We start from the raw sequence: 13,894 nt of genomic DNA on the forward strand, positions 1-13,894 counted from the left end.
AGAACCAACTGCACCTAGTGGGACAGATTAGAAGGGTTGTGTCTGCCCTCAGGTTTTCTGGTGTTCTTCCGTCCCCAGGAAGATTCGGCTCTCTAAAACCTCTACTTTCCACCCAGAGTAGTTGGCACAGTGCTGGCATGTCTTCTTAGGCCCATTGCAGTGGTGAGAACGATTTTCCCATGACTGTAGGCGTGGCCCAGGCCTGGGGGTGGTCCTCTAACGCCCCAACCGAATCTCTCCCGGAAGGGCTAATTACAATCTCTTGCCTTGCCTCTAGGTAGTCTTCTCAGTCTTATGTCTCCCCTTTCTATCATTGAAGTTCATTAGCCCACTTGATTTTTAGCGGCTGCTCCATTATTGGCTGTTCCAGGTGGTTATCTGCAGAAGGGTTTATTTGACATTGTTATGGGACCTCTGGACCGTATTGGAGAACAGTGCCGGAATTCCTCTGTATGTTTTGTCATTTGTTGTGGGCTTCTGGTCTTTCTTGACTGGGCGCCACTGGCCCATAAGAGTCTGGATAAATGGCACAGATGACTCTTACTTATCCTTGGAGTTTGGCTGCCTTGTACCCCTTTCTGAAGAGGCATCTGTCCAGGGGTTGTGAGTCAATGTTCCCAACGTGCCTTTGAGTTTCATTCATTTTTACTGTCATCACCATTCTCCACACACTGGAAGCCCATCTTTCTCTTCTCCCAGGCTGGAACCTATTAACACCTCAAAATAACATTAAGGCTCTACATGAAGGTAGGCTCACACTTTTCCAGTAGGAATTCGGTGGAGTGTGCAGGTTAGGTTCCTAACCATGAGGACCAGTTCTCCTGGGTGGTAATGTGAACACAGGACATGGATAACCAGTATCTCTTTGATTTGTTTACCTTAAACCTAGCACTTGCAAATTGCTGGCTGCACTACCACTGTTTGTTGCCTTTATTATTTATGTATTTATTGTTATTTATCTGTTTCTCCTCTGCTTCGCACATTCTACTTCTCCCCCCTTCCATGCACTTTTCCCCTCCCCCTCGCCCATGCACTTGCGCGTTCTCAATGTCACTGGGCCTAGTAAGATTGCTGTTTTATTCTCCCCTGTTCCCCTCCCTTGCCTTGTCGCGCTCTGAAACACTTGTGTACGAGCGCGATAGAAATAAAATATCAATATTAATAGGAGAGGTAGAGTAGGAAGCTTTCCCAGTTCAATGGGAGCCTACTGGGATTTCTACTTTCAAGTTGGCGTTGGCAGGGGATCTCTCAAAGCCTAGCACTTTCAGTTAAATCAGTGAATATTGCTTGAAGTGCGGACTCCAATGGTTTTGGAGGCCATGGTCTGGACAACAACATGTAAACATGGCATGTGTGATGACTTGTTGATATTTTCTCGGGGCTCCTTGGCCACTTTTGCTTCTGAAGTGCAGCTCTTGCTCACTCAATTACCCTTATGGAGACCAGGGTCTGAAATAGTGTCGGATGGGTGTGTACTGCCCTATCAGGCAGCTTGAGGTGTGTGCACCCATCTCTGGACAATAAGGGCAGGGTTTGAAATTATGATTTGATGAGCAGGAGATACAAGCAGGCATTATCCAGCAGGCAGGAGCTATGGATGGGGATTTTGAATAAATATGTACTAGATGTGCCATCATTTTCTCTTTAATAACATTTTAAAATACTCAAAGTTAATGTCACAAATGCATGTTTGTAATGCACCAGTTGCCTAGGGAGCCCAAAGTATCTCCCGGTAGCTCTTTGTGTAATGCTAACCCGGCTCTCCTAACTAGAAGTGGGAGATAAATAGCTCCTAAGAATCTCAAACCTTGAAAGGTTCCCCCTTTCCTTGATTGGTCTCGTTGATGTGCTATGGGTCAGCTTACCTAGTATAAGTCCGTTGATCCCACTTCTGACATCATTTGACTTGTAGGTGACATGACTCAAGAGGCCAGCCAGTCCACATATCTCTGTGACCCAAGGTTTTATTATGGTTCAAATAACAAAGAATGCACAAAATAAAAATTGGGACTCATAAAAGTGTCAATATAGTTACTCTCCAATGCCTCATTAGTGCGTTGACACAATATATGAAAAACGTGCCTCTCATGGGAAACTGAAGTGTATTTCAACCAAAGGTTCCTGCAGTACTCAAGGCTGGATCTCTGTCAACAGATCAACTAAATAAATAAGATATTCTCTCTGGTTATATGGAGTTCCCTCGCCCTTCTTATTTATTTCCTGGGCTCCAAGGTTTCCTGTACCCTTCATCTTAAAATCTCCAGGCCCCAAGGTTCACTCTCTCCTTTTCTCAGTGTTTCCAGACTTTAGGGTGTCATTTCCTTGGCATCAGTGTCTCCATGCTTGTCCATCCCACTCTTGCAGATGTCATTTGATCTCTTCTGGGAGTAAGAGGTAAAGCTAGTATTTCTGCTCTTCAGGGAGCTGGGCCAAAAGGAGTTGACTTCCCTGTGACTTAAAGGAGATTTCCCTCCTATGAGTATCTTGGATTCTTCGATAGGCTCACCTCCCAGTGACTTCCCTTTTGCTGGATTATTTATATATGATAGGAATAGTGTCTCTATCAAACAATGGCTTTAAGGATAGCAAAACAAATGTGTCTTTTAAATAATAGTTCCTTGGGAGTGGTAAGGTTGTTAATTCCAAACAATAATTCCTTGGGGATAGCAAAGGAAATGTCTCTTTCAAATCATAACTTCTTAAGGATGGCGAAGTGTCTCTTTCAAACAATATGGTGAAAGTATCTCTGGTGTACATCTTTACCATATAGTTTGTAAAATAAAAGGGTCAAAAACTTTCATTTACCTCCTGGTATACTCCCCTGCCAGGAATTTGTGTCACACTATATGCAATTTTTCTGGACCTCGTGGTATACTCCCCTGCTAGGAATCCTTCCACTCGGGGTCTTACAGATTCACTGGTAAAATCTCCTCTCAGGTGTCCTGCCACCCAGTGTTCACTGTCTTGTGTGTTCCTTTCACCAGGTCTTCTTCTTGAGTTCACTGTACTTTAATTCAACACAGTTGTACTGCTTCACTGTGTTTCTGCCTCATTGGCTTAGGTACTACTTGTTCCAAGCTTCCCCACAATGACATCCCATGTATGGGGATTTGTTCAAGATCTGCCATTTTATACCTTCTTCACTATTCATTTGCTTAGGGTAATGATTTTTCCAACTTTCCCCACCTTGACATTTCATGTATGGGAAATTGTTTAAATTCTGCCTTTTACTTCACTTGGTTGATATTCAAAATAGTTGCTTAATTGCTCCCAGGCCTGTTGTTACATCCTTGGGTCTCCAATGACTTGGGGTGGGCTCACCGGTATACTTCCCGGGATGTGGCATGTTGTTGCCATGAGATTCCCAGTCTGTGACGGATTCCTCTGCTCAGCAGGCCTCCTTTCCGCTCTCCGGGCAGCTCCGCGCTCTTGCGCCACCAGCACGACCGCTGTCTCTCTGCACCACTGTGTTCCCGGTAGCTTCTCCGTTGCTACCGATGTTCTAATGGCTTTCTCTTGGTGCCTGCAGTATCCCTGTATGCTTTGCGCCACACAGTATGTAACGCCTGTGAGCAGCACGTTAGGAATACCTGCTTCCATCAGCGCTGTCGACCTCTCCACACAGAATCCCGGTTCAGCTGTGCCTTTCCCACCTCCGTGTCAGCTTTTTCCTTCCCCGGCTCTGGCTCTCTCATTTGAAAAGCGGATCCCATCTTTAAATGCCCCGCTTTTCCGGACCTATGCAAAACAATTAGTCTGCATGTGTGTGTTTCTCTTGATCTGCATTAACTCCTTCTTCCTCTTCCTCGTCTCAGTACTTGAGGCTTTCTGGGCGTTGGAGTGTATCTCTTTAACTTTATTGTACCTTATTATTATTATTGTACCTTGTTGTTATACTGTAAAGCGCTTTGGATTAAAGCGCTATATAAACCTAATAAACATAAACATAAACTTCTAATGTGAAAGTGTCCTGGATTTTTGCTTATAGAACCATTAAACACTGGAGATGTTAAATGAGTGTCAAGTGTGCATGAGGTTTAAATGATGTTTTGCCTAGAGGGATTTTCAAGGAGAGGATTTGGGGGCTTACAACGGGAAGGACTTGTACAGTGACAACAAGACATCATACTTTTAGGATTGATAAAGTCTTCTTTATTATGAAGGGAAGAATACTGTGTCCCCCTGATGGGGCCATCACCTTTCCCCAACAGCCGTCTCCTCCCACATGATCCTCCCTCATAATACCACCCCGTGGGTCATGATCAGTTAGCGACTGTCATCCCCTGGCCACATGGGAGGTGATCATTATCAGATAATTAGTGATGACTCCATAGGAGTCATCACATCTCCCTCTTTTTGGGCTGGGCCCTTTGTGAGCGTCTGTACTTGTGTGGCCTGGAATTTGTGACAATCTGCGATTGCTGACCCTAATAGGGTCACCCGAGGTTGCTTTGGGGCTTAGTGGCTAGACTAAGCCTTTACTTGGTCTCTCCACCAGTCTGCCTTTCATGTTACTGCAGAGCGCTGCACGGGAAGGACAGAACTCCTCTGCGTCCTCAACATATGCAACCTATGTTGGTAAATCCCTTAAAGGTCTCTTTCATCCTTCTCTGTGTTAAAGGAATGTGTTGATTCGGTAAAATTGCACCTGTGAATTCTTCACGAGCGGAAGCAATGAACTAGCATCACTGTATCACTCATGCGAACGCAAGTCTGGCGGGAACTCCCCTTAGCCTTCGAAACGGGGTTCCCTTTACTGCATTGTTCTCAGCAGATGTAACAAGGGCTGTTTGAGGGGATACTTTGCATGGATGATGAATGTTTCCGGCCCCTATGTTGAACCCTTAAAAGTCCCCAGAGTCAGGCAAGAGAGAGACCTCTTCACAGCACCTTCATTGCCCACCTAAGATTTCTGTGCACATCATTCCCCTCTGAGATTGTATCTAGGAGATGTTATTAACTTGTTGTTTTTCTTCTCTTCACTCTCTGCTGCATGATCTCTACATCCTGTGGTGAGTCCTTTTAACATTGCTTAGTATCCTGAGTGAGAAGGAAGGAGGGAGGGTCACATATTAGCATTTCTAACTGAGCCGAGTGAGAGCTGGGTCCCTCCCAAATTTACAACAGTGACCAGTCGGCACCATCTCTGACCGGAACTTCTGCCCAAGGATGAGTTTCTGCCAACCATGTGCAGATTCTCTAATGGGTCTAAGCATATATCCTATACGATTTCAGCTAAGGCTTCTGCCAGGCTGCCAGCATGTACTCATTAACTGTGCACATGGGTATTCTGTAGGAATGCAAGAACACGTCTGGAAGTGTGTGGCCAGATCTCCATTAAGGGTATAGGTGGATCTTATGCATGGTGTACTATATCTTCTATAAAATATGTCTTCTATGAAGCAAGAGGATCTCCTGTAGGTTTCCAAATGTGTATTTTGTAAGATTTTGAACCCATCTGCTGCGGCTTGAATTGTGTCTTTAGTAAGGTTTTTAATGTGTCTCAAGGAGGTCTCTACTAATGCTTGAATTATGCCTGCTGTGAGGTTTCTAATGCATCCAGCAAAAGGTTTCAATGGCATCGTGCTGTAGGTCTAGAATATGTCTTCTTTGAGGTTTCAGCTGTTATTCGGCTATGGTTTAATTCTGAAAGGGTCCAGGCATAGCTTTCTAAAAGGGTTTAATTGTATCTTCTGCAATGTTACAAGAGTTCTTCAAAACAGTTTCAAATAGACCTTGTAAAATGGTACAAACAAGGTATTTAAGTTTAAAAGTGTATTTTATGTAAGGTATGAAATGTTCTTCAGTGGGTATTGCGAAAGGATCCATGCAGGGTTTGAGGAAAGGGTTTAATTGTTCTGATGCGTCTAATGTAAGCCTTTGAAAGTTTCCGCTTAGAGGTTTTCAATGGGCTGTCTTTTAGGCTTGAATATATGTCATGTAAAGCTTCAAAGATGTGTTTGTACAGTTTTTAATATGCCTTCAGTAAGAATTACAGACGATTCTTTAGGGGTATGAGTGTTTCACATTTGACGCTTTCCCATGTGAGGCTTTAAATGGGCCTCCTTACGGGTCTTCTCAATATCGTCTGTAAATCTTCTATTAGGCTTCAAATTAGTTTTTCGGCAAGGGCTATTCCTGTAATTCTTCCAAGTTGTCTTGAATCATTCTCAAAATGCCTGTCTATTGATACTCCTCTCCTTTATTTCCCCTCTTAATGTTTCCCCCACAGTCTTGTTATCCTTCTGCATCTGCCTTTCTCTTTGCCTTTAATCTACTCTCATCGTCTGTACCTCAGTGAATGTCTACATCACCTTTGCTCTGTCATTATTCTACCTGGCTTTCACTTTTCCTCTCCGCCACCCACCGTGCCTGTTTGATGCTCTATTTTTGTGAAGCCTCTCCCTAGCTCCGTACCTAATGCCCTCTTTGTATTAATGTCTCCCCCTCAATTCTTATATTATATCTCTCCTGTGCATGCCGTCTCTATGTTTTGATTTCCTTTATGTAGAGGGAACCGCTTCCAAGTGCTGATTTCCCCCTTTTCTCCCATGAGCTATAATAGCTGTCTTTCTTTTGTTAGTAATATCTCCTCTGTATGGCTCTGCCCTTCTCTATCTTTTGATGTCCTTCATTTTTAGTAGTGCCTCCTCTCTATGTTTCATCCGTACTCTCTACAACTTTTGCTATTCTCCCCTTCCTCAGTTTTTATCCTATGGATGCCACTCCTATGGAATCTGTCTTTTGATGCCCATTGTCGTGCTTGCGTAACCCCTCTATGTCTCTCTTATGAGCGCTCAATCTTCTGAAGTCCCATTCTCTCTGCTTCTCTCCATTTGTAGGTCCCTCTCATGTGTCCTTTATCTTTAGAAGCATCCTGTTCTCTTTTTCCTCATCTCTGTATGTTTCTCCCAAGAGGTTTCTATCTTCTGATATCCCACACTGTTGTATTACTTCCTCTTTATTTTTCTTCCCCTACCACCTCTATCTTATGATCTACCTCTTTTTGGCTTTCATTGTCTATTCTTCTTCATTCTCTTTCCTGCATGTATCTTCTGCATGACCTCTATAGTTTGTTTCCATAGGTCTTAATTCCAGAGCTGTTTAATGTCATTTGAATGATGCACCTGTCATTATTCCCCATGGTGTATTTATTCCGTGCCACCTTGATCGTTTGATGGCCTTGACGTTGTTCTCCTTGGCTTGTAGCTCCCATTCTTTATCTGTCTTTTGATGTCCACTGTGTCAACAGTCTTTATTCTCCTATTTGTAGGCATCTCCCAGGTGCTATTCTTTGAACCACCCACCATCTGCACCCCCCTCTGTTTATCTCTCCCATGTTCTCAATATTTTGATGCCCCTCTGTTTGTAATATTCCATCCATTTGGCTCAGCCCTTACCAATGTCCACCTGTGTTTATTCTCTCTGCTGCGTGTTGCTCCCAAGCACTTTCTATCTTTTGAGGACCAGTCTATCCCTGCCTTTCTTTTCCTCTTCATGTCTCCTCCTTATCTATGTTGTATGCCATGTGACTGACTTCAGTATCATTTCTATGTATCTTCCATGCTTTCCCCATCTTTAGAAGTCCCCATAAGTCTTTATTCTCCTTTGTGTATCTCTAAGGATTTGATGATCCTCAGTCGTTATATTCCTTTCTATGCCTCTGCCATTTTCTCTGCATCTTTGGATGGTAGTTCCTTTGTCTTTGGTATCCCAGTGTATCACTCTCATGCACGGTCTATTTAATGCCCTTTTTCTCCTATGTCTGTATTGTCCTTTAGTCATGATTAGCCCATACTCTCTCTATCCTTGGATGCCTCTCTCTGTCATTACTTTCTCCTCTCTTTGTGTCTCTCTACCTTTGGATGGGGCTCTCCTTTGTCCCATTCGTAGGTCTCCATCAGGTTTTTTATTTGGTTTGAGCTTCTTTTCTGTGTGATTTTATCTCCCATTCTATGTCTCTCCTATATCTTCTCCATCCTTTAATATCTGTTTTTGTTACTGACTTTACTCTTCTCTCAGTACATCTCATTAATTCCCTATTCCTAGTCCCTTTGCATGCCTCGCCAATGGGCTCTCATCTTTGTGTCTTGATCCTCCTCTCTGTAAGACTCTCCTATTCCCTCTTTCTGCCTTTTAATGGTCATCTCTTTGCTATCCTCTCTGCATATTGCTCAATCCCCCTCTTTCAATGCCCTTCGATCTTACATCCGCTCTGCACATGTCTCCCTTTCCCTCCATATTTCTGTGTCCACACAACATATTTATTATCCAGTGCACAGAACCTTCCCTCCATGGACATTCCGCTGCCAGTCCACTGACTTTATTCTCTGCTGCACATCACCAGGCTTGAACTGGCCTATAAGGCAATGCCAGAACCAAAAAACGCAAAATGGTAGTTTGGGTCCGTTTTTTTGGTCAAAGTTGTCAACATTGTTGGCCAATATTATGTTATGTTCTCTGCATTTGTAAAGTGCACGGTCGCCCGAAGGCATCATGGCGCTGAAGAGGAGGACTGGTCAGAGAGAGCCACCGATTAGAGAGCTAAAAAAGAGTGGTCTTAAGTGCTCTTCTAAAAGCGAGGTGGTTAGGAATTTTCCTTATAGCGGCGGGGAAACCATTCCAGAGGTTGGCTGCGGCTATGGAAAAGGCCCTAGTATAATTAAATCTTGGAACAACAAGGAAGCCTGCAGTGGAAGAGTGTAGATCCCGCTCTGGAAGATAGCGAGAAAATGTAACCTCCAAAAATTAAGCCCCTTGGCCATGTATTGCACGGTGAGCTATGCACAGGGACTTGAAATGGACACGCTGGCAAACCGGGAGCCAATGGAGTGAGCGCAGCACTGGGGAGGTGTGAGCTCCATATGGGGTGCCCATAGCCAGTCTAGCCGCCAGATTCTGTATGTGCTGTAGCCGCTGTGTGAAGCCGATAGGCTGCGACAGATATAGCGAATTACAATAATCCAAGCGAGAAAGAACTAGTGCTGCGACTACAGGAGGGCGCATAGGGTCGGGTATCATAGGTAGAAACTTCTTCAGAACCCTGAGTTGGTAGTGACTAGCTTGACAGACTCCCGTCACTTGTTTTGACATAGAGAGGGAGGCAGAGAGAATGACACCCAGGTTTTTTACCTTACCAACTGGACTGGGGAGAGCGCCCAGGGAAGCGGGCCAGAAGACGGTGGTCCAAAGTGAGAGATTCGAGGGACAGCCCACCACCAATACCTCGGTCTTTTCACCGTTAAGCTTGAGCCAGTTATGGTCCATCCAATCGCCAATGGCACTCAAACAGTCACAAAGGCACGACGACACCTGTGCTCGATCCTGATCTAAGCGGATCAAGATTTGGGTGTCGTCGGCGTACGAGTAACAGTTGAGGCCGTGGGCGTGGATGAGGCATACCAGTGCCCAGATATAAATGTTAAACAGGATTGGGGATAGTGAAGAACCCTGCGGGATACCACAACTGAGGAGCCAGGACGAGGAAAGGAACAGAGGCATAGCGAGAGTCTGGGTGTGGTCCGATAGAAAAGAGGTGAACCAAGCAAGGACTTGGCCAGATATTCCAATCTGTGCCAGGCGTGACAACAGGATGGGGTGGTCGACTGTATCGAACGTGGCCGAAAGGTCTAGCAAAATCAGTGCACAAACCCCACCAGAATCACCCAGCCTGGACATATCATCCTGCACGGACACAAGCACGCTTTCAGTGCCTCTACCCGGTCTAAACCCTGCCTGTGTAGGATTGAAGACCTTTGATGATTCCAGGAAAGAAGATAGCAGAGGGGTGATGAGAGATTACAATTGTTTGGAGAGGAAAGGGAACAGGGAGATAGGGTGAAAATTAGTCAGGACCGTGGGCTCAAGTGAGGGCTTCTTAAGAAGGGGAACAACCCTCGCAGATTTTAACTCTGGGGGGACAAGTCCTGATTGACAAGAATTATTTATTGCCGATGTAAGTACTGCCAAAAGATCTGGAGCGATGTTCTTCATAATTTCGATCGGGATAGCATCCTCACGAGAGGATGATTTAATTCTTTGGATAGCAGCTAGGACTTCCACCTCTGTGAAGAGGGGAGAGTGGACGGTAGCTTGACAGCATTAGGAGTCGATATAGCTAGGGATTTAGATATATTAGTGCGGATGACTTCAATCTTATTAATGAAGAAAAGAGGGATCATCGCACAATTTTTGAGAGGGTTTAACCCTAGAAGTGAGGGTTTCAGAGGAGGCTAATGACTTCACAATAGAAAAAAGAGTTTTTGGTTGACACAACGCTGTTTCAATCTTCTGTGAGAAAAGGGTGGCTTTGGCCGTTTTGATATCAGCCAAACAGATTGAGAGACAGGATTTATATGATTCTCTAAGTTCGAAATCATAATTTTTGCGCTATTTATGTTCCGTCTGCCTTAATTTCAGGCGGGCGGCTTTAAGTTGTTCCGAGAACCAGGGTTGAGAGGGTAGCCTGCGACCCTGAACCAATTTCAACGGGGCACAGATGTCTGCAGCATCCAGAAAAGATTGCGAAAGTGACCTCAGCGATAGTGGCCTTAAAAGGGCACAGTTAGTAGTTATTTGAGTGCTGAGTACTTTAGTATCGACCATGCGCCAAGAGCGTAACAGGATTTTTGGAGGTAGGAGCTTAGTGAGGCGACTCACATATTTAAATACACAAGTTACTGAATGGTGATCAGACCATACTACTGGTCCGGTGATCCCAGGGCATAGCAGGGAGTCCTTCGAAAATAGCAGATCAAGGGTATTACCATGGATGCGGGTGGGGCCTAGGACCAGTTGGTGCAGGTCAAGATCAGATAAGCTGTCAAAAAATAACTCAACTCATTTGATCTAGGGAGATTGAAGCGGAGATTGAGGTCACCTAGCACTACAAGGTATATTGTAGGCTATATTCCGCCACTAAGTCCAATAAAGCTTTCCCAAAGTGTCCTATAGGTCCAGGGGGACGGTATATAAGCAGAAAATGACTGGTACAGGAGGTTGAAATAACACATCTAAAAAAATAGGTTTCCATATTAAGCTTGTATGTCTGTCCCATTCCCTCAATCTTTCAATACGCCACAAGCGCACTATTAATGTCTCACCTCTGTATGTCTGTCCCATTCCCTCAATCTTTCAATGCCACAAGCGCACTATTAATGTCTCACCTCTGTATGTCTGTTCCATTCCCTCAATCTTTCAATGCCTCAAGCACCCTATTAATGTCTCACCTCTGTATGTCTGTTCCATTCCCTCAATCGTTCAATGCCTCAAGCACCCTATTAATGTCTCACCTCTGTAGGTCTGTTCCGTTCCCTCAATCTTTCAATGCGCCCCAAGCACCCTATTAATGTCTCACCTCTGCATGTCTGTTCCATTCCCTCAATCTTTCAATGCCCCGAGCACACTATTAATGTCTCACCTCTGTAGGGTTCCATGTGTTAAAATCACGGCAAAAATGGCCGTTTATACAAAAAATCACTGCAAAATGGCTGTGGGTTTGCTGCCCCAATCCATGTAATGGATGCGGGGGACACCCCCGCAACCCCCAGACCCATTATACCATTTAAGGGGAGCAGGGGACACCCCCGCTCCTCTTAAATGGTATAATGGGGAACACCTTTACCGGGTCAAACCACTGCATTTTTGCTGCAATTTTTTGTAAAGGCGACATTTTTGCCGTGATTTTATTACTGCCTACCCTCTGTATGTCTGTTCCATTCCCTCAATCTTTCAATACGCCCGAGCACACTATTAATGTCTCACCTCTGTATATTTCCATGTGTTAACATCACGGCAAAAAATGGCCATGAAAAAAATCACGACAAAAAGGCTATGGTTTTGCCGCCGCAATCCATGTAAAGGATGCGGGGGACATCCCCGCTCTCCTTAAATGGTATACGGGGTACACCTTTACCGGCTCAAACCACAGCATTTTTGCTGCAACTTTTTGTAAAGGCGATATTTTTGCCGTGATTTTATTACTGCCTACCCTCTGTATGTCTGTTCCATTCCCTCAATCTTTCAATACGCCTCAAGCACACTATTAATGTCTCACCTCTGTATGTCTGTTCCATTTCCTCAATCTTTCAATACGCCCCAAGCGCACCATTAATGTCTCACCTCTGTATGTCTGTTCCATTCCCTCAATCTTTCAATACGCCCCAAGCGCACTATTAATGTCTCACCTCTGTATGTCTGTTCCATTCCCTCAATCTTTCAATACGCCCCAAGCGCACTATTAATGTCTGACCTCTGTGTGTCTGTTCCATTCCCTCAATCTTTCAATACTCCCCAAGCGCACTATTAATGTCTCACCTCTGTATGTCTGTTCCATTCCCTCAATCTTTCAATACGCCACAAGCGCACTATTAATGTCTGACCTCTGTGTGTCTGTTCCATTCCCTCAATCTTTCAATACTCCCGAAGCGCACTATTAATGTCTCACCTCTGCATGTCTGTTCCATTCCCTCAATCTTTCAATACGCCACAAGCGCACTATTAATGTCTGACCTCTGTATGTCTGTTCCATTCCCTCAATCTTTCAATACACCTATCGCTTTTTCAAATTCTACCTTTGTTTATCTATTCCACATTGTTTATCTTTCAACTCCCACATTACTGGTTTTATTTTCCCCCTTGTACTTCAATTCAAAGTTTGCATCGCTATTTATCATCTATGCTCTGAGTGTTTCTTTCATTCTCATTAATATCCATATCACTATGCTTTTATTCGTCCCTTTGTGGATGCCTGTCCCATGCGCTCTTAATATTTTAATGTTTGTCTCACTATTTTTATCCCCATTTTGTGTGAACCAGGGTGACGATTGTCTTAGAAACCAAAGAAGAAGCGTGCAGAGAAGCAGGAAGTTCAGGCCACGTCTGAGACCAAAGCCAAGAAATCAAAAGTGAAAAAATCTGAAGATCAAAGCCCCTCTGAACAATCCACAGCTGCTTCTCAGAGTAAGTTATCATTCTTACCTTCGAAAAACATGATGAAGAAACAGCACCTTCCATGGAATTGAGCTAAAATGTAGTTGTGGACCCTCTGCATAAGAACCATCCCACAGTCAGGTTATTTGACTGTGGATGTTCTTGGTAGGAGGGTTTGGTGAATCCTACAGATTCCTCACTTATTTTCTAAAGTCTCCACCCATGTGGCCAGGGAAAGGCAGATGCTTTCTGATCCTGCCCTTGGGGGTGGTGTTCTGTGGGAGGATCACTTGGGATGAGAAAAGGCCCAGGGGAATGAGAGAACTCCGTGGGATGAGACACAGTATTTGTCCTCCTGTAGTGGGGATAACTCTACAATTGTTCTGTGGGAGGATCACTTGGGATGAGAAAAGGCCCAGGGGAATGAGAGAACTCCGTGGGATGAGACACAGTCTTTGTCCTCCTGTAGTGGGGATAACTCTACAATTGTTCTGTGGGAGGATCACTTGGGATGAGAAAAGGCCCAGGGGAATGAGAGAACTCTGTGGGATGAGACACAGTATTTGTCCTCCTGTAGTGGGGATAACTCTACAATTGTTCTGTGGGAGGATCACTTGGGATGAGAAAAGGCCCAGGGGAATGAGAGAACTCCGTGGGATGAGACACAGTATTTGTCCTCCTGTAGTGGGGATAACTCTACAATTGTTCTGTGGGAGGATCACTGGGGATGAGAAAAGGCCCAGGGGAATGAGAGAACTCCGTGGGATGAGACACAGTATTTGTCCTCCTGTAGTGAGGATAACTCTACAATTGTTCTGTGGGAGGATCACTTGGGATGAGAAAAGGCCCAGGGGAATGAGAGAACTCTGTGGGATGAGACACAGTCTTTGTCCTCCTGTAGTGGGGATAACTCTACAATTGTTCTGTGGGAGGATCACTGGGGATGAGAAAAGGCCCAGGGGAA

At 44.6% G+C, this 13,894-nt stretch overlaps 1 protein-coding gene across 4 annotated transcripts in view; it reads left to right on the forward strand.

Annotated features, from left to right (window-relative positions):
- TULP1 (TUB like protein 1) overlaps window positions 1-13,894 on the forward strand; it is a 767,520-nt gene that overhangs the window by 312,438 nt on the left and 441,188 nt on the right. For 2 of the 4 annotated variants that reach the window (XM_069633446.1, XM_069633448.1), the window contains one exon: window positions 12,843-12,960. In XM_069633446.1, coding sequence (XP_069489547.1) covers window positions 12,843-12,960 — 118 coding nt within the window. Of the gene's footprint in view, window positions 1-12,833; window positions 12,961-13,894 lie in introns of all 4 variants that reach the window. The other 2 variants (XM_069633445.1, XM_069633447.1) reach the window with 1 other exon arrangement.

This window comes from Ambystoma mexicanum, chromosome 13 (assembly GCF_040938575.1).
Source record: "Ambystoma mexicanum isolate Mex_15411 chromosome 13, UKY_AmexF1_1, whole genome shotgun sequence".
Lineage (NCBI taxonomy): Eukaryota > Metazoa > Chordata > Amphibia > Caudata > Ambystomatidae > Ambystoma > Ambystoma mexicanum.